Below are 25,916 nucleotides of genomic sequence, written 5' to 3' on the forward strand. Positions count from 1 at the left end.
AAAGAAAAGAAAAGAAAAGAAAAGAAAAGAAAAGAAAAGAAAAGAAAAGAAAAGAAAAGAAAAGAAAAGAAAAGAAAAGCAGTCACTGCCCTCAAGGAGCTTTACAACTTAACAAGGGAAGAAAACACTCAGAAGGAAGCTGAAAAGGAGAGGGGCAGCTTCTTCACCTGTAAAATGAACTGGAGAAGGAAATGGAAAACCATTCCAGTAGCTTTGCCAAGGAAACACCAAATGGGGTCATGCAGAGTCAGATACAAGCGAACAACAACAAATGTTCTTTAGGGCAGCTAAGTGTCCCAGTGGATAGAGTGCTGGGCTGGAGTCAGGAAGTTTTTCCCTTTTGTTCTTGAGTTCAGATCTGGCCTCAGACACTTACTAGTCATGTGACCCTAAGGGCAAGTCACTTAACCTTGTTTGCCTCAGTTTCCTCACTTGTAACATAAGCTGGAGAAGGAAATGGCAAACCACTTCAGTATCTTTGCCAAGAAAACCCCAAATGGGATCAGGAAGAGTTGAACACAACTGAACAACAAAATTCTTTTTACACTAGTCACTTACCCTTAACTTTCTCCCACACTAAACCCTTTCTTGTAACAAAGAAAAACATTCAAACAAAGCCAACAAACAAAGCTTCACTCTTTCCAGGCTTAGTACCCATTGTTGCCCTGGCTAGCCAAACTGTCCTTACTGCAGATCCTCACATGTCCCATTAAAATGCACTGCTTATTCATCTTCACCTCTTAGAATCCATAGCTTCCTTCAAAGCTCATTTCAAATACCACTTCCTACATTAAGCCTTTCCTGGTCCTCCTAGCTGCTAGTTTCCTACCTCCTCAAACCACCTTCAGGGGTGTACTAAAGCCACCTTGAACCAGCTTGCCAGAGTTAAACTGTTAAATTTCAGTGTGAGCATTTGTACCTGGATTATCAGCAAGTGCTACAAATCAGAGCTTGATTTAATGTTTTGTTGATTGTCTAGACTTGAGAAAGTGAAGGAGAAAATGTTAATAACGCAAATTAAACTCAAAATGTGCCATGTACTTTTTTTCCCTAGAGAGCTGGTTGTTAAATATTTAGCAGCATACCCCTGATTATCTTGTATTTATTTTCTATATGCTTATATGTGCCCATATTATCTTCCTAAAAAGTATGTGCCACTTGAAATAGCAGGAGCTGTTTTTGTTTTTATATACCTAGGGCATGGAGCACAGCAGACATTACCATTCTTTCCGGCATGAAGTGGGTTTTCAAACTGATCAAAACTAAGATGATCCATTTAAATGCTTCCCAAACTACAATTGATCAAAAAATCCATTCATCCACACAGGGCTTAATTGTGTTTTACAGTACTACGAAGTATCTAAAAGTAAATGTAAAGCAAATTAATAAAAGTCTTATCAGAGTCCAATATGAGTCAAAGTTAAGCTATGGTCCTTTGCTTATTTGTAATATACCAAGCTATTCCCTGTTAAAGGAAGCAGGAAACCTGACACTTTAATAAACATATTTCAAACTGAGTTTGATATTAGATACAGACTAGTCAATTTATACAATTACTAAAAATAGGCAATATATACAATATTTAAACTGTGGTGACAAGTTTTTGTCTAGGCATTCATCTAAAATTAAATGTGTAAGTTTAGGATTCAGCATGATAGTGAGAGTTATGATTATAACCTTCTAAATAGGATATGAAAAATCCAAATTACTGAACAAAAACTGTTTATGTAACAATCCTGATTTGCCAGTAACAAATGCAATTATGCTACCTTAAAAAAGTTTCAAAAAAACATTTCTAGTAGGCTGTAGTTTTCAGCAGGTCCCCTTTTCAGATTAATGTGACAAAACACTCCATATAAACTAGGAGGAAAATAACTATTTATTCGCTAACAACAGCTATTACAGAACACCAAAAGAAAAGTTGTTTGTTTTTTTAAAGAATATCCAAGATAAGGGAAAATTCTTGGAAGTTTTATATCTCAGAAAATCTTTGAGAAGAACAGGAGTAGACACATTAATTACTTGGGAAAAAAAAAAGCCTCCCAAATCCAACAGGTAGAACCTAACTAACTTGAGTTAGTCAGACAACAAGCATTTATTTAATGCTTACTATGTGCCAGGCACTGTGCTAAGTACTGAATATAGACAGAAGGCCAGTACATGGTTCCTGACCTCAAGGGGGCTCACATTCTAATTTCTAACACATAAACAATTATGTACCTAGGAGATTGTTGTTGTTTGTCCTTCACTCTCGAACAGAGACCAATGACATCAGTGATGTCTTCTCCCCTGCAACAAGGCAATCAGGGTTAAGTAACTTGTCCAGGATCACACAGCTAGTAAGTGTCAAGTGACTGAGGCCAAATATGAACTCAGGTGCTCCTAACTCCAGAACCGGTGCTCTAACCACTATACCACCTAGCTGCCCCCAGCAGGGCTGTGCAAAGTCACCAGCCTTGCTCTTTCCTCCAGAGCCATGCGTACAGTGTAAATGGAGAGTAATCTTGTAAGGAAGGCACTAAGAGTGAGGGGGACAGGAAAAGACCATTTTCAGAAAGTAGGATTTGAGCTGAGTCTTGAAGGAAATTAGGGAAGCTATGAAGTAGTGGGGAGGAGGGGAAACATAATAGAAGTAGTGAAAAACATGGAGCTGTGAGGCGAAGAATCATGTGAGGAGCAGCAACAAGGCGGGTGTTGTTGAATACTGGGAAGGGAGAAAAGTAAGAAGGTGAGAAAAATAGGAAGCAGTCAGGTTCGGAAGGACTTTAAAAGCCAAACAAGATTCTGAGTAATAGAGAGACACAGGAGTTTGGGTGGTGGGGACTGGGAGTGTGGAATATGGCCAGCCCGGGACTTTGGAAAGATTGCTGTGGCAGCTGAGTGGAGGGTGTGTTAGAGTAGGATGAGATCTGATGCAGGGAGACGAGCCAGAAGGTTACTGACATATCTGTAGGTGAGGTCATGAGGTCCTACACCAGGGTGGAGGCTCACTGGAAAGAAGAGATGTAAAAGGGATGTGAAGAAGAAACAACAAGACTTGGCAACTCCCTGGTTATCTGGAGCAAGCACAAAACAAGAGTCAAGGAGGTCACCAAACCTGGGTGACTGGGAGGACAGTGGCTTCCTTCAAGTCCCAGCTAAAATCTCACATTCTACAGAAAGCCTTTACTGCTACCCCTTAATTCTAATGCCTTCACTTCATTGATGATCTCCAAGTTAGCCTGCATATGACTTGTATGTAAAGTTGTTTACATGTTGTCTCTGCCATTAGACTGTGAGAAGAGGGGCTGTCTTTTGCCATTCTTTGCACTGACAGAATTTAGTGCAGTGCCTGACACATAATAGGCACTTAACTGACTGGCTGAAACATCTGGTAGCAATGCTCAAAACTTCAACATCTGCATCTCTGTAGTAGACATCCACAGGGTCTACTTCTGTTCCTTTTTCTAACAGAAAGCAAATATGATTCATATCTGTGTTGCACCTACCTACATGGACAAGAATTGATATTGGTGGCTGGACCATGGATATAACCTCATCAAATAATCAGTCATTAAAACATTTTTTCACTGCTCAAACAAAAGGAACAATCATTTTTAGGGTTTCAATTTCAAAGCTGTCCAAAGGAGGGGTAGGGAAAAGTTGTGAGGGACAGTAGGAAAGGTCAATTGCTAAATTTTTATCCTACCTATAGTAATTTGGCGCCACAAATGGGCCTCTATGACACATCTTTCATTACAAAGAAATGCATTTTTCCATGTCATATGCTATAAGCCATAGACCACTTAACTTCAAACATTACTTATAACCCCAAGCTGGAAATATAGTTCATTTTTATTCACTTTTATGCCTACAGGCCTACAGGCGACACATTATAAAAAAGGAAACATAAAGGAAAAGCAGTAATAAAGAATGTCGACAAAGAAACATATGATTGAAAAAGACTTATCTACTCATTGAATCAGTTTCCAAATCCCATCAATTCTGCTTCCCCAACATCTCTCCCAGCTCTAGCTCAGGCCCTCATCACCTCTCTTGGAAGTACTGCAGTAGCCTCCTAAGTGATCTTCCTGCTTGAAATCTTTTTCATGTTCCACATTAGGCCTGTGACATTCCTAAAGCCCAAATTTAACAATGCCATTCCCCTTCTGAATAAATTTCAATGGCTCCTATTGCCTTTAGGATCAAATGTAAACTTCTACATTGGGCATTTAAAGACCTTTAAAACCTAGCTCCACCAACCTTTCTAGGCTTATTACATAGTACTCTCCCCCTCCCCCAACCCCATATCCTTGGGTGCTGTCAAACCGGTCTCCTTGCTACTCTGCATACACAATACTCCATCTCTCATCTCCATGCCTTTGCATTGCCTACCCCCTGTTTTTTTCCCCCCAAAATTAGCTCTAACACCATCTCCTATATGAGGACTTTCCTGATCCTCCCAGCTGCTAGTGTCTCCCTCTTTAAATTACCTTGTACTAACTTTGTATATATAGTATATAAACTTACATGTATCTATCTATATTGTCTTCTATATAATATAAGCTCCTTGAGAAGAGAAACTATTTCATTACTGTCCTTGTATCTATAGTCTCTTGCAGAGTACTTGGCACATAATAGATATTTAATAAATGTTTTCTGGTTGACTGAAAAAGACAGGTCAGTCAAGCAGTGAAAGTAAGAGATAAGTTGAAAAGATGACAAAAACTGCCAGGAGTCAATTTTGGAGGGGATATGGAAAGACAGGCACACTAATACATTGTTGGTGGAGCTGCAAAATGGTATAAACATTTTGGAAAGCAATTTGAAATTATGCAAATAAAGTAACTAAAATGTCTATACTTTTTGAATCAGAGACTCTATTACTGGGCTTATCCTGTAAGGAAGCCACTTGTTAAGTAAGTCTTTATATACACCAAAATATTTATAGCAGTACTTTTTGTGATAGCAAAGAACTGGAAACAAAGTAGATTCTCCTCAACTGGAAAATGGTTAAACACATTATGGTACATAAATGTAATGAAATATTACTGTACTGTAAGAAAGGATGTACACGATGAATAGAGAGAAGCATGAAAAGATCTACATGAACTGATGTAGAGTGAAGAAAGCAGAGCCAAGAAAACAATATTATACATAATAATTACAACCATGTAAATGGAAAGAATAACTGCACTAAAAAAAATAAAAAAAATGAATGTGACAAAACTATAAAGATCAAGTAAGACTCAAATGAAGAAAAACGAGGAGGACATCTCCAAACTACTCCTTTGTGCAGGTAGAAAGTCCACAGGTGTTACATACACAATGTACATGTTTCTGGACTTTTTTTTGTTTGTTTGTTTAGGAATGGGGTTAAGTGACTTGCCCAGGGTCACACAGCTAGTTAAGTGTTATGTGTCTGAGTTAGGATTTGAACCCAGGTCCTCCTGAATTCAGGGCTGGTTCTCTAACCATTGTGTCACTTAGCTGCCCCAGGACTTTTTAAGATATATTAATTAGTTGTGCTTATCTTTTTTTTTTACTCTTTATAAAACACTACTTGTTATGGGATGAGTCTCCTGGGAGAGGGAAGATACTATGATGATTTAAGAAACAGAAGACACCAATAAAACCATTAAAAAAAAGTAAGATAACCAATGAATATTTCATTGGTGTTTTTGCAATGTCAACAGAATTCTAAGATGACTCCTAGAATGTAATAAAGATATTTCCTCACACTCTCTCCCTACCAAATTTACATGAGGACAAGGTCTAGATTCACACAAAATGGGCAGGCATGGAAACAATGTGATCTGCATTGTTAGAGAGAATAGCCACGTGGATGAGATCACTGATCCACTATTACTCCCAAACGTAGTCATTCTACTTGTTTCACTTTAAGCAGACTACCTTAGACAGCTAGTTATGCTTTAAATCACTTAAAGAATTAAGTAATACATTATAGCTAAGGGGTGAGGTAGCAGAAGCAATCATATTGAATAGCTCCCCTACCCCAAGTCATCTCCTGCTTTATTTTGGGATCAAAAAGTTAGCTTCCACAATCCCTTTTCTTAGTAAACACAAAGAACTGCTTTTAAATTGACCAAAATCCACTCTATTTTGTTACTATTACATACTTATATAAGTTTCTAGAATGAAGATTATCTAATTTAAAGTATGGTTCAAATCATTGAGATTGCAGTAAGGCAACCCTTTCTCCTCCAGACCCAAAAAGTATACAGCTCTGTTGCATGGCCAGGCATATGCACACTTGCGTTCACACACTGCTCAGATAGTTTATGGAGTTAGAGCTAAACACTCTGAATTTTCCTTTCACTCAATGCTTCGAAATCTAGGTGCTTGTGGAGAACTGAGTGACTGAATTAGAGGACCAATACAGCAAACTATAAAAATACTACAATGCCACAAAGCATTTACCTTAGAAGCAAAATGCCTTGAGAAAAACAATCAATTGTCTAATGCCCCAAAAACCTTTCTGGAAATGCTCTTAATTAATTTTAAGTATCAAGTGTTATCAGGAATGAAAGAACACAATTTAAAGTTTCTGTCAGTTGTAGTAATAAGAAGAGCACTTCAATGTTTCCATCAATAGGTAAGTACTACTTTTAAACACTGAAAGTGAGAGTATTTGGATCTACTGGGAGGGAAGGGAAGGAGGGGAATAACCAAAGAATAATCTAAAGGCCACAGCAATATTGCTGAATTATCTGTCTATCACAGGTTAAAGGACATTAAAATTCAGGAACTCTATATCAGCTTCCTCTAGATAACAAATCTTAAGTACTTTCCCATAGTCACTCAATTAGTGATTCGGTGCCTTGATAACACTGAAGAGAAAAACTTTCTAACTATCATTCAAATCATATCTAAAAAGGTGGTCATAAATATTTTAAAACCTAAGTGAACTAATAAGACTTAGACCCATTAAGGATAAGATCTTTTACAACAAATTAAATAAAACAATTTATTGAAGCCTGGACTAAAGATAAGCTAGATTTACTAGGTGACCTTTAATTCATTTAAAGAACAAAATTAGCTCTAATTGCATTAGAATGGAATCCAGTAAATTTTCCCAAGTCTTCTAATGTGGCATCCATGCAAGAACTGCTGTAATTGTTTACAACTAAGATGGAAAAGCCTTGATTATAATCTTTCCACTTGTTTTTACTAACAGCACTAACAGTGCTAACAGCACTCCCAAAAACCTAAAGCTAGTTTTCCTGACATTTTCTTACTGAAAATATTGCATTTTTGTATCATTTTTTTTGTAATAAAAAATAAACTGCAAAATGCCAGGAATAATTGCAAAATTTAAAGATTTCATCAGAATTTGAGTACAGTAATATAATCAGGTAATGAATACCTCAACTCAAAATACCAGTAGAATGGTTAAGATCTCTGAAAGAAATTACTTAAATACTTAAGAGAAAATTCTGTATTCTATGAAGTTAGGAATTAGGTCTGTTTAATTTATACAAGAAATATTAAGATACAAGATAACATGAAGAACTTGCAAAATTACAATATGATATGAATCAGCTTAATGGCTATAGAGAATTTTAGTTGGTATATCTATAATATTAGTACATTCCACCAGCATGAAACAAATAGTTTCCCATGTCTCTTGAAAATACATGAACTCTTTTACTTCTAATAGGGATAAAGACTGAACTTGTGGTTTCACTAATATATGGAACTCTCTCATGAGGAAACTCTACTAAAGCACGTTGGTAACCTCTATGCAACTTCTAGTCTTGGGGAATAACCTAGTACTTTGTTGAGGCAAATTAAAATATTTGAGGAAAGTTATGTTCCTGCTAACTTCTCTCTTTTTTTAGGCACAACATAACCTTGTCCATTCAACTGAATCTCACATATCGAAGTTTCGAATTCTCCTAGGCTGATGTAAAAAGCCTAGAATACCAAGTACATAAAAGTACAAATACTTTGCTCTCTTTGTCTCGTCGGTGTCCTTCCATAAAACCACAAAAATCTGACTCACCTTAAGTAGCCCGTTGAATACATATACTAAAATGAAGACAGGGATGGATGCTTCGAGTAGGTAGAGGAGAAAATGCAGATAGCCAGATCAGTACTACCTGTTGTTGCTTGCCTACAGTAATTTATTGCTAATATTGACCACAATACAAGCAACATTCTATAAAATATTAATGCTACAATATAAAAAGATAATTTGCATTAAAATGTGATAATTATTTAGGTTCTTTCCTTATTTTTCTGTTTCTATTTGCATAGTCCAAATACTTTAGCTGGGAAAGAAAGGGAATAAGCATTTATACAATGACTACTATGTGCCAGGCACTGGTCTAAATGTTTTACAAATATTATCTCACTTGGTCCTCACAATTCTGGGAGGTAGATGTTAGGATCCCCATTTTAAAGCTGAAGAAACTGAGGCAGACAGAGGTTAAGTGACTTGTCCTGGGTCACCTGAGGTAAGTGTCTAAGGTCAAATTTGAACTCAGGTCTACTCTGCTCCAGGCTCAGCACTCTATCCACTGCATCACCAGCTGCCTCTTAAGAGCAAGAAGGCTTGAGATTACACAAAGACATCAAATGTCTCTGGAAACTTACATACATTAAACTTCATGATTTTGTTTTGTTTTAAATTAAAGACCAATGTTTTAGCTTAACATTCTTCAAAATATATATAAGTGAACTAGAAAGTATAACTGATGAAAGTCACCTACTAGGCTCAAGTACTCAAAGCTAAACACTGAAAGTTAATATAGAAAATTGTACAATTTGTGTGAAAACAGTAGCATTTTAAAAGTATTTATTAATAGAAGGCTGTTTTAGTGAAAGGATTACCCTTAATAGAAGAAATCCAGTGACACCCATAGCTGTGTCTCACTAGAAATCATTACATTTGGGGGGAAAAAAAAGGTATAAATACCAGAAGGCACTGAAACCTATTTTGGAATTGTCTACAAATTTAAAACAAATCCAAGTTGGAAAAAGAGTATAATATAATATCTAGAAGAAATTAGAAGTGAAAAATGAAATTTAGAAATCATTGATAAATAATAGCATTATTTTTATAGCTATTATAAGTAACTACAGTCAATTTGAGTAATTTTAGTGGCTATGTGACCCTGGGCAAGTCACTTAACCTCTCTCAACTTTAGCTTCCTTATCTGTAACATGAGGGGTTTGGATCTGATGGTTTCTAAAGTTCCCCCTCCCAAATAAATCTAGAATTCTATGATCCTAGTATTAAATATTACTATCATTTAGAAACAATGACTATTATTCATTAATTTCTCAAAGAATAACCTTGAAGTGATCTTAATAAATAATTAATATATAAAAATATCTTTAATTGAAGAGAAGTGCCTATAACAGAAACATGTACTTAATTAGTTAATAAATTAAGCTGCAAAGTCATTCTAAGGAACTTAGCTAATTCAGGAAACCTATATACCTTTCATTTCATCTTTTATACTGCTTCTAGATAAAAGGCCCAAAGTTCCTTACCATATCTGTCATGGCTAAACTCTGACAAAAACTAATGTAACAATAAACACTGATCAAAACTCAATAGAGTACACAGTAGGTCAAAACTTCATTGCTACGCAAAATTTTACATTTCAGTGAATTGCTCAATGTGTTTTCTTCCAGACAAGATACACTAAAAAACTTTGTGTCAAAAAGACATTAATAAGTTCAAATGACAGAAAAAATGCTTTTTCTTTGTAAGTTGACAAAATAAACCTGGAGATGAAATTAGATTACTAAGTTGACTTTATAGATTAATTAAAAATGGATTCACATTTCTAGCACCAGGGTTAGCAAGCTTCTTTTTAAATGCAAGAAATAGGACTAAACCAGCGGTATCAAACTTAAACAAAAATGGGGCCCACTAATCTATATACATAAGAATTTCTGTGGGCCATGTACTGACATAGTTTTAAAATGCAATGTCATTTATATTTTACTGTATTATTTTTTATTTTGTTAAATATTTCCCAATTACATTTTAATCTGGTTCGAGCTGCACTCAAGAATGCTGCAGGCAACAGGATTAAATGTTTGACACCTCTGGGCTAAACAACATCATTGGAAGGCCTGAAGCATAGACAATGGAAAAAAGAGGAGAAAGAACAGAAGAAGGGATAGGGAAAAGAAAAAGGGGTAAGATGGTGGTAGAGTTTCAACAAAAACTGTCTCAGGTACTGCTGACTAACAGTTGTATCATGGTTTGTTTTGTCCCAGAGACTGCTATTTCTATAATTGGAATGGCATGGCAGGTAAGGCAGGTGACTTTATTATCAGAGTTCTAGACATTCTCAGTATATTTTCACCATTATTTTTGCTTTCTGACTTAGGTTGAAACTATTATTAATATAACTCTTTTTCTTATTTTTTTTCAGTTATCATTTTCCTCGGTGACTTAAAATTCACTTGTTCTATGACCCATTAGTTTATGTTAACTGAGTAAACCCTTACTGATACAGAATTGGTCATTAATAGTTTACTCCTCCCCAAAGGAATGAACTAATGGTGAAAATTTTAGGTAGCCATAACAGACTAGCAGAGACAGAGTGGGAAAGAGAAAAGGGTACCTTACTGTACTCAACATAGGATCGACCTTACTGTACTCAACATAGGATCACAGTTTTTAAAACTGGAAGGGACCTTTAGGATCACCTAATTTAAGTGAGGGATCCAAGAGGTGAAACGCCTTGGTCATTATGTTAATAGTAACAGAGCTGGGATTTTCAATGATATCCTGATTCCAAACAGAGTGTTCTTTCCATTATGTAATGAATCTGCCAATATAGATCTAAAACCCAGATTGCTGTCATTCCCAAAGTTTTGTAGATCCTATCCTCCTCAGTCTATCTCACACTAAGAAATGATTTCCTTCCCTAAGTCTCATTGTAGTTATCTATCCAGGGTTATTACCTCCTCTACAAATTAACCTTTCTAAAATCCATTCTAATAGCCAGTATCTTTGATTGAGGAATGAGATTAAATGGGAAGTGAGCTCTGGGTTAATCACAAATTTGGCTTCTGCCTAACTTCTTATATAATGTATAATTTGCTATGGAGAAGACACTAAAGAACAGAAAAACCATGGGCTATACCAATATTTTTCCTTAAAAAAGCCAAACAAGACGGCTACATAAAAAACATGTGATCATATTCCCATCTTTTTAAAATTTTTTTTAAATTTGATCCATATATGTTATCAATAGTATCCTTGATGGAAATGTGAAAAGAGAAGACAGGCTTCTATAAATGATATTCTTCAGGAGACATAAGCAATGCATATATCAGGAAGACATATGCTCAACAAAGTCACTACTGTGATGCAAGATGTTTTATTTAAGATCCTAAAGGAAGCAGGAACCTCTAAATGCGGTCAGTGAGGTACTCCTGGTGCTCCTATTTGCAGGATACATTGCTTTTATTACATTAAGCCCCCAGAACATTAGAATGTCTCTTCAATGAGATCTATAATTACTTAAAATTACTTATTAACAAAATTACTTAAAATCCATACAGGAAACAGTAAACATTTAAATGTCTGTTGAATTTAATCAAATGGATGTAAAATATCTATGGTCCCATTTTATGACAAGTGCTTGGAATGGCACTATCAACTATACAATAATAAATTAATACAAATATCTGAGCTAGGCACTGCAGATGGACGAGTTGAGTCTAGAATGGAATAAAAGGAAGTAAGTAGACTGGATTACATTTGGCAAATCAGGTTTCAATGATCACTGGCTCTCCTACTTACTACCTGTGTGACCTTGGGCATCTTGCTGGATCTCAGTTTTCTCATCTCTAAAATGAGGTGGCTGGATGTCTAAAGCCCTTTCACTATGATCCTAAATACCCACTGTTTAAACATAAAGCTTTTCCCAGTTATACAATATCATTGCAAATCTCAGAATACCACTATCTCATAAGAAGGTACCCATAAGGAATGAGTCATATACAGGAAATTACTTCATAGCAGTATATGGTTACTTCAATAATGGATTCATGATATCAGTGATGAATATTCTCCCTCTAATAATGCACTGGGTCCTATCTGTCCTGTGCAACATTTGTCCATAAAGTTCTAATGTGCTATGAGCTTTCCTCTACATTTGAGGTCATAGCCTGGGTACCAAAAGAGCATTCAGACTAATCATGGGATATATCTTGCTCTTGCTACTTGACCAGCCTATTCTTTTTTCCTGGTGGATAGTGAGAGTGATGAATCATTGAATCAATACATTAAAAAGCATTTATTAAGTGTTCACTATGTGTCAGGCACTGTACTAATGTACTGATACAAAGAAAATAAAAAAAATATAGTCTCTGCACTCAAGGGGTGCTCCTTTTAATGGGGAAGACAACATGCGAAAGACACAAGTGTTCCCCAAGGCTTTGTCCTGAGCCTTCTTTTTTTCTATACTATTTTGCTTAATGATGTCATTAGCTCCCACAGATTCATTTATCATCTCTATGCTAACTCTTTTTTGCCTTTCTTTGTATCCCCAGTGCTTAGTGCTTAGTACAGTGCATGGCACACAGGAGGAACTTAAGAAATCCTTACTGACTGGCTAACTATGTGCATACAATACATATACTATGTAAATGGGAGGTGATCCCCATGGAAAGGCACAAGCATTAATAGGGAGGTAGGTTATGTGAAAGGTTTCTTGTAGGTGGTAGGATTTTTGAGTTGGGTTTTGAAGGAAGTCGGGAGGCATGGATGAGGAGGAAGAGAATTTCAGGCATGGGGAATAGCCAATAAAAAGGCATGGGGTTGTGAGGTACAGTATCAAGTACAAGTACAAGGAACAGCAAGAATGCAAGTGTTGCTAGACTGTGAAGTACACAGAAGAAAGCAAAGTTTTAAGAAGGCTGGAAAGGTAGGAAGAAACAAGGTTGTGAAGGGTTTTAAAAGCCAAACAGAAGATTTTATATTTGATCCTAAAGGTCATAGGGAACAACTGGTGTTTACTGAGTAGGAGAGGGTGTCTTGGTCAGCTTTGTGCTTTAGGAAGATTGCTTTGGTAGCTGAATTCAGAATGGACTGAAGCAGGGAGAAGTTGAATGCAGGATGAAATGACCAGCTAGAAGGCTCTTGTAATACCCAGGAGTAAAGTGGTTGAGGGCCTGCACCTGCATGATGGCGATTTTGATTATATAAAATTGAAAATGTTTTGTACAAACAAATCTAATGCAGTTAAAATTAGAAAGGAAATATGTGACTGGGGAAAAAATCTCTGCAGTATGTTTCTCTGATAAAGGTCTCCTATCTAACATATATAAGGAATTTATTCCAATTTCTAAGACTAAGAAGCATTCCTCAATAGATAAACGGTCCAAGGAAATAAACAGAATTGCAGAAGAAGAAATCCAATCTAACAATAGTCATATAAAAGTGCTTCAAATCATTAATAATTAGATAAATTCAAATTAAAACAACTCTGAGGTTCCACTTAACACCCACTGGATAGGCAAAGATGACAAAAGATGAAAATGAAAACTACCGGAAGGGCCTTGGAAAAAATGGGTGCACTAATACATTATTGGTAGAGTTGTGAATTGGCCCAGCCATTCTGGAAAGCAATTTGGAATGGAATTCAAAAAGCTACTGAATGGTGCATATCTTTTGACCCAATTATACCATTAATAGGCCCAAAAATATCAAAGAAAGAGGAAAAGGCCTCATATGTACAAAAATATTTATAGCAGCGCTTTCTGTGCCATAAAAATATAACGGAATATTATTGTGCCATAAGAAATGATGAAATGGATAGTTTCATAAGAAACTTGGAAGACTTCTATGATCTGATACAAATTGAAGTAAGAATTCTGATTAATGCATTAATAAACCATGAGTCCAGAGGCCTAAAGATAAATCATGCCTCCTACCTTCTGTTAGAGAGGTGACAGACTTAAAATTCAGAACAAGACATGCATATTTTGCTATGGCTAATATAAGGATTAGTTCTGCTGGACTGTGGATACTTACAGTGAGGTTTTTTTTATTGTTCTGTTAGCAGAAGGAGGAAGATGGGAGAAGGGAGATAAAAATACTTATAAAAATAGGTTTAAAAATAAATTTTTAAAAAGGAATACTTTAAAAAATGAATAGGTTCCCACATAGGGACTAAATAGGAAATAAATTTTCTAAAATAAAATAAAATTTAAAATAACACCTTACTTTTCATCACTTAAAAAACCAGATTTGGGGGCAGCTAGGTGGTGCAGTGGATAGAGCACCAACCCTTAAGTCAGTAGTACCTGAGTTCAAATCTGGCCTAAGACCACACACTTGACACTTACTAGCTGTTTGACCCTGGGCAAGTCACTTAACCCCAATTGCCTAAAAATCTTAAAAAAAAAAAAAGCCTCTTCCAAAAAAAAAATCAAATTTGCACAAAGAACCATGCTATCAAAGTATATCTGGCTTATTAGTTTATTTAATTGTTCACAAAAAAACAATTGGTGGAAGCACTGAAGGATTTTCCTTTATTTGTCTTTGGCTAAATACTTCAGGTCTCACATGAAATGGGGGATTAAGTCACTCACAACATTGGTTCTCCAAATGGGAAAATACCATAGTGACACACTGTTGGTGGGGGGGAAGCAGTGGCTATGAATGGTCCAACTGCTCTGGATAATAATTTGGAATTAGGCAAGAAAAGAAAAATGTCTAAAAATCATTCACATCCCACATCAACAATCCCCACAAGTTGGAAAAGAGATCAAAGGTAAAAGCAAAGGTATATGCGTGTGTTTATATGTATGTGCACATATATACACCAACACATATATGAATGTGTGTGTATATATGTATGTATGCACACACACACACACACACACACACAGAAACAAAAAAAAACTGGAAAAAAGTAACTACTATTTAACTGAGGATAGCTGAAAGCTTATGCATATGAATTCAACGGAATACTATTATGTAGAAATGACAAATAGGAAGAATTCTGAGAAACATTGGAAGATCTACATGAATTGATGCAGACTGAACTAAGAAGGCAGTACATAAAGAATACAAAAATATAAATGAAAAGATCACTTAAAGGAAGCCAAACACTAACAAATGAAAAACCACTCAAGGCCCTGGAGAGCTGAAAATAAGCCCAATCAGTACAAGGTGAGGCACTACAAGTCAGAATGTTGTATAATCTGTCAGAATTTTTTTTTGTTTTGCTACAAGGGAAGGTTCAACTTGGGGAGGGAAATACTTCAAGGTATGATAATAATGTAAAAACAAAAGGCATCAATAATTCTTTCTTAAAGTGTATGTGCTTGTAGGTGGAATCTCATTGCTATCAAAGTACTAGAACTACAAGAGAAATTTGGCTATAGAATCCTTGGGAATTCTCAGTTCTGAAACAGAACTGCAAGGTTTCCAATATCATTGGCAAGTAGTGACTTACTGAAAGAGAGGGGGAAAAAAAGTTCCAGTAAAAGAAGATCAAAAAGGCAATGGATATTCTTCTTGGTGCTGAAGACCAACCTCAGATAATTTTCCATGGCAAATATATCTATGCCTTGCTTCTTTAGTGAGAACCATCAGTCTAAGTGATCTATCATATGTGCTTAAATAGCTGGTGCAGAATTCTTTTAAAAGTTAGGATATGAGGTATCTGTTGAAGAAATAGTTTCCCTTTGACAAGAAAGACTAGCAAACATTTACAGAAATGGTAAGTAGTTTCTTTAGTGTGTTATTTCTAGAGAGGACCACTTCCTTGCTCATTTGTCCCCCAATGAATTGACAGTTGTGGATCGTTCTTGACTTATGAAGTGAGGAGAAAACTGTACACTTCAGACCTTTCTGGAAAGAGGTTCAATGCACAATAACATTTCTATTATATTTTCTAAGCCTTTTAGTGGAAATGCCCCCCACTAGCAGCTCTGTATTATCAAAACTAAAAAGAAAATAGGGACAATTGCCCACACAATTTCAGCAACAGCACCTGCTTTTAAAAAAATTGTGATTTTTTTCTTCATTTCCATTTCTAGAGGATTATGTCCTTTTCACAAACAGACTTTGCCTCTATAACTGACAGATGGTCAAAAAATTACAGTAGGTCATTTCCAAAGAAAGAAATCCAAGCTACCAATAGTAGTCAATGAAAAAAAAAAAAGGCTCTAAATCATCAATAGTTAGTGAAACGCAAACTAAATCAGCTCTGAACACCATCTCATATTCCCCAGATTGGCAAAATTGACAAAGAAGGAAAATGACAAATGTTAGAAGGACTACAGAAAAACAAGTACATTAACACTCTATTGGTAGAATTGTAAATTGGTCCAGTCATTCTGCAAAGCAATTTAGAACTACGCATAAAAAGTTACTAAACCATAGCTACTCTTTGATTTAGCAATACCACTAAAAGCTCTACACCCCAAAAAGATGAGCAAAAGAGGAAAAGGACTCATATGTACAAAATATTTATTCTTACTCTTTCTGTGGTGACAAAGAACTGGAAACTAATAAGGTTTCCATTCTTTTGAGGAATGGCTGAACAAATTATGGTACATGAATGTAACAGAATATTACTGGACTATAAGAAATGATGAAAGGGATGGTTTCAGAGAAATTTGGGAACACTTGTATGAACTGATAATGAGTGAAATAAGCAGGACAAAGAGAACTATTTATACAATAACAACAACACTGCAAAGATAAATAACTGGAAGCCTTAAGAATTCTGACTAATGCAATGACCAACCACAATTCCAGCAGACTAATGTTGAAGTATGTTACCTAACACTTGACAGAGAGGTGATGAATTCAGGATGTAGAAGAAGACATCTATTTTTTGCACATTGACAATGCAGGAATTGGTTTGGCTCGCCAACGCATATTTGTTTTTTAAAAGAAAAAAAAAGTATTTTTTTTTTCCTTCCTTCCTTCCTTTCAATGAGGGAAAGAAAAGATTTTTGTTGAAAAAAGTTCAAAAAAAATGTTTTTAAACATAAAAGAGCCTTTGCTACCTGTGGCCACACTGTAGTACTTTGGTGCATGTTACTGGGAAACGGCAGATAAAGTAGTAGAAGACTGCAGAATGCCTTTTGGATGAAATGAACCACTGAGAATGTGAGAAGCCCAATTTTCTGTTCCCTATCCTAAGTAAATTCTTAGGCCCAATTCAGGGACACAACCAATTTTCATGGCTATAAATTGAATGGTAGTTGAATGCCTTGGGAATCTATTCTCTACTAATCTTTGGTTGTTCACAGTTTAACCTATTCTGGTTTAAGATTTTGTCTAAGAAACAAAAATTGGGACATGTTTATATATATTAGATTCTTAATATGTGGAATTCTACTGAAAGATATCTTATGTGACACCAAAGTAATGAGACTGATTTTCCTTTTTTGCTTAAAGTAATAACTAACATTTATATAATGGTTAAGTTTACAAAACACATTTCTGACATTAACCATGTGAGGGTTTTATTTTTTCATTAATACATCATGTATGAGTTTTCGATGCTAAAAACACAGAAAGAGAGGAAATACAAATCACTAATTCCTTAATTTGAAATAAGGGGTGGTTGATCCAGTGACTTAGTGTAAAGCATTCAGTATAATTTAAAAACCTGGATTCACATTTCCAACTTTGTTTTGTTTCTTAATAGTCATTGAGGGCTTCAGTTATTATTTTTCATATAATGTGTCTAATCAAGCCTTTGTTGGACTTTTGTCTCTTTCCTACAAAAGCAAAAACATTTACTACTTGAGCTAGAAAAGAATATTCTTTCTCTGCTGTGATGTTATAAAATAAGTACTTAAGAAGACATAACATTATATCCACAAATTCATTAATTATATGGCATTTCATTCTCTAGTTCAGGAATTCTTAACCTTTTTTGTGTCATGAACCCCTTTGGTCATCTGAAGAAGCTTATAAATCCCTCCTCAGAATAAGGTTTTTAATTGCATAAAATACAAAAGATTACAAAAGAAACCAAAGGTTAGTAAAAATGAAGATATAAAATTTTCCTATCACAGTTTACAGATTCCCTAAAAATCTATCACACCAGATTTTATTTTATGCTCTATTTTAAAAGTGCCTTATACCAGTCTTGAAATGACAACAAAAAACCCTGTAAGATCAAAATCAGCAAAAGTAGCTACATATGAAGAAGCATATAAAACAATCTAGAATTTTTTTGAATGAAATATACTAAATAAAATACACCAAAAAAGGATTTTATGATTGCAAATCCAAAGGTTTCATGGAACTTTAGATAAAATTTAGAAAAGGATTAAGTTTAAGAAAATTATGAAAGAATTATTTTTTCTTCTTTGATTCAAAGCTCTTTGTACTTACATTTTGTCTTGGCCAGCACCTACTCGTAGTGTCAGTCGGGGAATAACTGGTGATGGGGCTGGAACAACTGGTTCTACTTTTATCTGTTTAAAAAGAGCACATTAGAAAAACACAGTTTTCAATAAAATATTCTACTCCTCCCTCTCCACCCCACCTCTTAAGAACTCGATAAACAAGTTCAAGTCTCAACTATGACTAAATTAGGGGGGAAGGGAATAAATATTTATATGGCACCTACTAGGTGTCAGGCATTGTGCTAAGTGATTTACAAATCACTTTTTTATATTGTAAATATGACAATCTATATTATATTACAGTAAAGTATATTATAATATCTGTCATAGAGTACAGTATCTTAAGAGCTGTTGAGGAATTCAGAGCAAAGTAATCATTCCAGCATCCCAACAAGTAAAGCGTATATAGTAACTTTGAGAAATCTTGCAAGATTCAATTCTACAATGTAAATAATCAAGTGAAATTATTTCTGCCTTTGATTTTGTCGATTTAGATTAACTTCTTGAATTTGGAAAGAACTGTCAAATACTAAACGGTATATTGTACCATATAAGAGTAGTGGGTAGAACACAGAGTCTGAAACCATAAAGTCTGGAGTTCAAATTTTGCCTCAGATACTTGCTAGCTGTGTGACCCTGAGCAAATCATTTAATTTCTGTAGGCCTCAGTTTCCTCAACTGTAAAATGGAGATAAAAACAGCACTTACCTCCCCAGGTCATTATGAGTTTCAAGTAAGATAAAATTTATAAATCACTTAGCATAGTGCCTGGCACACAGTAAGCGCTCAATAAATGCTTGTTTCCTGCCTTCTTCCCTTTCTTATCTAAACCTTATCTAAATCTGAATTTACCTTGGGTGATTTTATTATATAGGACTTACTCTTCCAGTCTAAACTCGGGCTGCATTTTGCTCTGGGGTGCTTGAGATAAATTTCAATAAGGCTTGACATGAAGTTCTAGCTTGAAAGGCAACAGTTATACTGATTAACAACAATTAGGTATTTGTTAGTTACTCAGCCTCCCAACTTCTTTTGTTGTTGTTTTTACATTTCAGCGTTCAGAGTAGCTTCTGTCAGGCACTGCCCATAGTCCATCAGAGAGAAATGTACAAACATTAATATGTTCTGTCTGGGATATAATGAGATAAATTTCCAATGTAATGGTATCTGTGTTGTATTAAGAATGGGGGTAGGGAAGATAATGGAGTGTCTACTGAAAAATGAAACAGTTTAACCACAGTTCTAGTATCATTGGAGACTAGGTAAATTACTGATAAAGGGTGAAAAATTCCTGGAGGATTACATTCTGCCCATGTCAAATAGACAACATCTGCGGTACTATGTACAGCTCAGGGCACCACACTTTAGGGACAATGAAAAGGTGAAGTACATCCAAAGGCATGACCGGGAGGATCTGAGATCATGTTACTCAAGGATCTGATGAAGGAATAGGACAATTTAGCTTTGAGAAGACTCAGGGACTCTGAGGATAATATGTTATTTGTCTTCAAGTACTTGCCGAAGCTCTGTGAGGTACAACAATTGTTCTGTTTGGCTCCAATCAGTGGCCCTATGAACACTGGGGAGAGGCTGTCTAGAAAGAGATCTTGGCTTAATAGAAGGAAAAACCCCTGACAATTAGTGTTGTCCAAAAGTGGAATGGGCTGCCTCTGGAAGAAGTGGACAGTTTCTGGCTAGAGGTATTCAAGCAAAAACTAAATGATTATTTGTCAGACTTGTTCCACAAGAGATTACTATTCAGGTATGGGTTGGCCTACGTAGTCTCTGAAATCTCTGAATTCTAACCTAGAGATTCTGGAAAATCTGTGAAATAAGGTAAATGTGTAGTAGGCAGCAATGAAATGTCCTGTATATATGGGACACTTGGTCTGAATAATTTTTTTTTCCTCTAAAGTGAGTGGTTGAACAATAATCAACTAGCCTCTGGCAGTACAGTGTGAAAGGACTTCATATACAGTTCCACTTTGTAGTGTAGCCTGACACAATAGGGTACTCAAGGGACCCTAAAGTAAAGAACAGATCAACAGCCTGGTCAGTAAAGGACTCCATTGTTCTGATTCTCTCTAATCCTCCAAATACTGAATACTAACAGTTAGCTATTTATTGTTTATACACACTTGACCCCATCCTGTAAAATAATTTTTGTCAGGAATAACCACATCACTCAGATGCTCAAAAAACTTCAGTGGTTTCCTATTCCCCTACGTTAAAATACAAAATCTTCCACCTGTAATTTGACAACTTTTAAAATCTGGTTCCAACCTATCATTCCAGTCTAATTTCTGCAGTTAGGAAGACCTGAGCTCAATACCTTGCAGGGTTCTTGTGAGCATCAAATGAGATCCTATTTGCAAAGCACTTAGCAGAAGGCCTGGCACACAGTAGGCACTTAATAAATGTTTATTCCCTCCCCCTGCCTCCTTATTTCTCATTAGTTTCCTTCACAAACTCTATGTTATAGCCAGACTGAACTAATTAGCTATTTTTCAAACTTGCTACTCTACCTCCTACATAGATGCATTTGTACTAGCTGTTCCCAATACCTAGAATATGTTCCCTCCTCCTCTCCATGTCCCCAAATAGAAACAATGAGCTGCTTCAGTAAAATAGCAGAATTAACCCACAAAAATCAATAGCCATTCTATACATTATTAAAAAAAACCCTAGCAGAATGATACGGAAAATAAAATTCCATTCAAAATTACTGTTAATTTCATAAAATATCTGAGAGTCCACATACCAAGACATACATCATAATTGTAAAACCAAAACCATAAAGTAATATTTACAGCAATAAAGGAAGACTTTAAAAATTAGAGATGAATTAGTTACTCATGGTTGAGTCATTAATATAATAAAAATCACAATACTACCTAATTAATTCACAGGCTCAGTGCTATACCAATCACACAACCAAAAGATTACTTTATAAAACTAGGAAAAATTCACACGAAGGCACAAAATATCAAGAACATCAAAGCAAATCATGAACAATATAAGAAGAGTTGGCTAGTAGTACTGCATTTCAAAATATACAACAAAGCAGTAGTTATCAAAATAATTTAGTAATATTTTTAAAAATAGACAAGTTGATTAATGGAACAGAGTAGGTACACATGATCCAGAGAGATGGGAACAAAGTAGAAGAGTGTTTGGTAAACCCAAGGACACAAATTACTGAGTCAAGGATCTGGTATTTCAAAAAACTGCTAGGGAAAATAAAAAGAAGTCTGAAAAAAATTAGGCTTAGATGAACACCTCATACCATATGCCACAACAAGCTGCAAATAGACACATGCCCTAGATATAAAAGGTCATATTATAAGGAAATTAGAGATAGGAAGGAAATACAGGTTTCCCAACTATGGAGAGGGAAAGAGTTCTTGACCAAATAGGGGATAAAAAGGATCACAGGAGATAAAATGGGCAACTCTGAATACATAAAAAATCGAAAAGGTTCTGAACAAGGCAATGTAGTTAAAATAAGAGGAGGAAAAAGTGAATTGGGAAAAAATATTTGCAGTGAGTTTCACTGATAAAAGTCTGAATTTGAAATTATATAGAGAACTGATTCATTAATAATTAAGTGGCTAAAGAATATGAACAGGAAGTTCTTAAAAGAAGAAAGCCAAATTATCAATAGCCATATAAAAATGCTCCAAATCCTATCAGATTTTCAAAGATGACAAATAAGGAAAATGACAATTATTAGAAGAGTTGTGGGAGGACAGGCATACTAATGTATTGCTGGTGGAGCTGTGAACTGATCCAGCCATTCTAGAAAGCATTTTGGAATGTGCCCCCAAAGTCACTACACTGTACCTCTCCTTTGACCTAGCAATACCACTAGTAGGCATATACTCCAAAAGGAGACAGAAGAAAGAAGGAAAGGGCACATATGTACAAAAATACATACAGTGGTACTTACTGTAGCAAAGAATTGGGAAAAAAAAAAGGAAGCTTCCATCAACTGGAAAATGGCTGAACAAATTATGTTATATGAACGTAATGGAATATCACATTTCATTAATTAGAAATTATTAAATAGTTTCAGAAAGGCCTTACATGGGAGATGGAACCAAGACTTGCCTTAGCTTTCCCCAAAACCCCTCCAAAAAACTTTAAAGTATGACTCAAAACAAATTCTGGAGTGGCAGAACCCACAAAGGACTAGCCCAAGACTACTTAAGTCAGCAGGAAAGGTCTGTTGCACTGGGATGAGAAGTGAGCTCAGTGCAGCACAGACTGCCCCAGCACAGTCCATGCTCCAGCAAAACCAGCAGTAGGCACTGGAGGCAACTGAATCAGTGGTGGCAGTGAGAGTTTCCAGATCTCTCAGCTCATAGATGGTAAGGGTATCAGACAACTAGTCAGAAGGAGATTACAGGGGTCCCTTTACTGGGACAGGGGCAGGACTCTGTTGCATTGCCCATATATGGATATGGGTTACAGTCCTAGATCTGAGTCTCAGGGCAAGGAGGGGCACTAGCAAACCAGACCTTATGGACACAGGGGAGCTGGGACCCTGGTCACAGTTCCAGGGTGGAAAAGAGGCTTGTGGTCACTCGCAGACCAGAGCACAGGCCAGGAGAGCAGTAAACACCTCTCCCAAGATCATACCACCTTGGAAGAACCAAAAATTTACAGGTCCCCAGAATTATCTCTGAAATAGATACACAAAAAACCTGAAGCTTGGAATAGTGGCCCCTCCACTCTGGAAGAGGAGTCCTACTTTAGCATAGAGTTAAAAGTCAAGAAATAGGCTGGAAAAATGAGGAAACAGCAGAAAAAGATCCTGACTATAGGAAGTTATGATGATGACAGGGAAGATCAAAACACAAACAAGTCAAAACTGCTACACCCAAAGCCTCAAAGAAAATATGAATTGGTCTTAGGCCGTGGAAGAGCTCCAAAAGGATTTTAAAAATCAAGTGAGAGAAGCAGAGGAAAAATTGGAAAGAAAAATGAGAATGATACAAAAAAATCATGAAAAAAGAGTCAACAGATTGCTTAAAAAACAAAAAGCACTGAAGAAAATAACATCTCAAAAAACCACAATAGGCCAAATGGTAAAAGAGGCACAAAAAAACCACTGAAAAGCACTCCTTACAAAGCAGAATTGGCCAAATGGAAAAAGAGGTACAAAAATTTACTGAAGAAAAGAACTCCTTAAAAAGTAGAATCAGCCAAATAGAAAAGGAGGCACAAAAGCTCATTGAAGAAAATAATTCCTTAAAAATTAGCATTGGGCAAGTGGAAGCTAATGACTTTGAGACATCAGGAAACAATAAAGCAAAATCAAAAGAACAGAAAAAATAGATGAAAATGTGAAATATCTCATTGGAAAAACAACTGACCTACAAAACTGATCCAGGAGATAACTTAAGAATTATTGGACTACCTGAAAGCCATGATAAAAAAAAAATGAGCCTAAACATCATATTTCAAGAAATAGTCAAGAAAAACTGTCCTGATATTGTAGAACCAGTGGGTAAAATAGAGATAGAAAGAATTCATCAATCACCTCCTGAAAGAGCTCCCCAAATGAAAACTCCCAGGAATATTACAGCCAAATTCCAGAGCTTCCAGGTCAAGGAGAAAAGTAGCCAAGGTAGCAAGTAGCCAAAAAGAAACAATTCAAATATCATGGAGCCATAGTCAGGATAACACAAAATTTAGCTGTTTCTACATTAAAGGATTGGAGGGTTTGGACTATGATATTCTAGAGGGCAAAAGAGCTAGGATTATGACCAAGAATCACCTTTCAAACATTCCAGATTAAAAGACCAGAGCTGAATAGAAAATTCAACTTTCAAATATAAGACTCAAGAAAGGCATAAAAAGGTAAACAGAAAGATAAATCATAAGGGATTCAATAAAGTTAAACTGTTTACATTCCTATATGGGAAAATGATAATTGTAACCCCTAAAAACTTTCTCATTATTAGGGCAGTTAGAAGGAGTATAAATAGACAGAGGACACAGGTGTGAGTTGAATATGATGGGATAATTATCTAAAAGAATAAAATTAAGGGGTGAGAAATAGGAATGCAGTGGGAGAAGGGCAAAGGGAAAGGCAGAATGGGGTAAATTATCTGACAGAAAAGAGGTGTGAAAGAGCTTTTACAGTAGAAGGGGAGAGGGGGGAGGTGGGGAGGAGCACGTGAACCTTATTCTCATTGGAACTACCTCAAAGAAGAAATAACACAAACACTCAACTGAGTATAGAAATCTATCTTACCATACAGGAAAGTAGAAGGGGAAAGGGATGAGAGAAAGCAGAGCTGATTGAGAAAGGAGGATGGATTGGGGGAGGTAAAAGTCAGCAGAAGCAAAACACTTTTGAGAATGGACAGGATGAAAGGAGAGAGAGAGTAGGACAAACAGGAGGAAAACAGGATGGAGAGAAATACACAGTAGTCATAACTATGAAAAAATTTTTACAGGATAAGTTTCCCCGATAACAACTTCACTTCTCAAATATATAGAGAATTGATTCAAATTTACAGAAATAAGAGCCATTTCTCAAAGCTGTTTCCAGTCATATGAAAAAATGCTCTAAATCATTATTGATTGGAGAAATACAAATTAAACCACTCCATATCTATCAGATTGGCTAATATGACAAAAAAAGAAAATGACAAATGTTGGAGGTGATGTGGGAAAATTGAGATACTAATGCTCTGCTGGTAAAGTGGTATACTGATTCAACCATTCTGTAGAGCAATTTGGAATCATGCCCGAAGGGTTATAAAACCATGCATACCCTTTGACCAAGCAATACCATTACTAGGTCTTCATCCCAGAGATAAAAAATAAAAAGGAAAAAGACCTGTATGTACAGAAATGTTGGAGCAGCTCTTTTATGGCAAAGAATTGGAAATTGGGAGGATATCCATCAATTGGGAGATGGCTGAATAAGTTGTTGTACATGATTGTGATGAAATATTACTGTGCTATAAGAAATGAAGAGCAGGATGCTCTCAGAAAAACCTGGAAAGACTTATTATGAACTGATGCAAAATGCAATGTGCAGAACCAGAAGAAAATTGTATACAGTAAAAGCAATACTGCATTATGATCAACTGTGAGTAACTTAGCTATTCTCAGCAATACAATGATCTAAGATAGTTCTGAAGGATTTATGATGAAAAAAATGCTATCCATTTTCAGAGAAAGAACTGATGGAGTCTGAATGTAGATCAATGCAAACTTTTTCTTTATTTCTCTTAGTTTTTTTAATCTGCATTTTCTTTCATAACATGACTAACACGGAAATGTGCTTTGTGTGACTGCACATACATAACCTGTATCAAATTGCTTGCCTTCTTATTGAGGAGAGGTGGGGGGAGAGAATCTGGAACTCAAAAATTTTCAAAAACCAATATTAAAAATTGTTTTTACATCTAACTGGGGGAATCATATATATATATATATATGTATGTATGTGTGTATATATATATATGTAGATAACATATATACACACACACATATATATCTTATATTAAATTTACATGAACTGACTCAGAGAGAAG

The 25,916-nt window shown here is 35.7% G+C and overlaps 1 protein-coding gene across 1 annotated transcript in view; it reads right to left on the reverse strand.

Annotated features, from left to right (window-relative positions):
- Positions 1-25,916, reverse strand: part of TAF3 (TATA-box binding protein associated factor 3) — a 238,321-nt gene that overhangs the window by 33,073 nt on the left and 179,332 nt on the right. The window contains exon 4 of the mRNA XM_027838857.1: positions 18,347-18,429. Coding sequence (XP_027694658.1) covers positions 18,347-18,429 — 83 coding nt within the window. The remainder of the gene's footprint in view (positions 1-18,346; positions 18,430-25,916) is intronic.

This window comes from Vombatus ursinus, unplaced genomic scaffold, assembly GCF_900497805.2.
Source record: "Vombatus ursinus unplaced genomic scaffold, bare-nosed wombat genome assembly UNPS02014830.1, whole genome shotgun sequence".
Taxonomy (NCBI): domain Eukaryota; kingdom Metazoa; phylum Chordata; class Mammalia; order Diprotodontia; family Vombatidae; genus Vombatus; species Vombatus ursinus.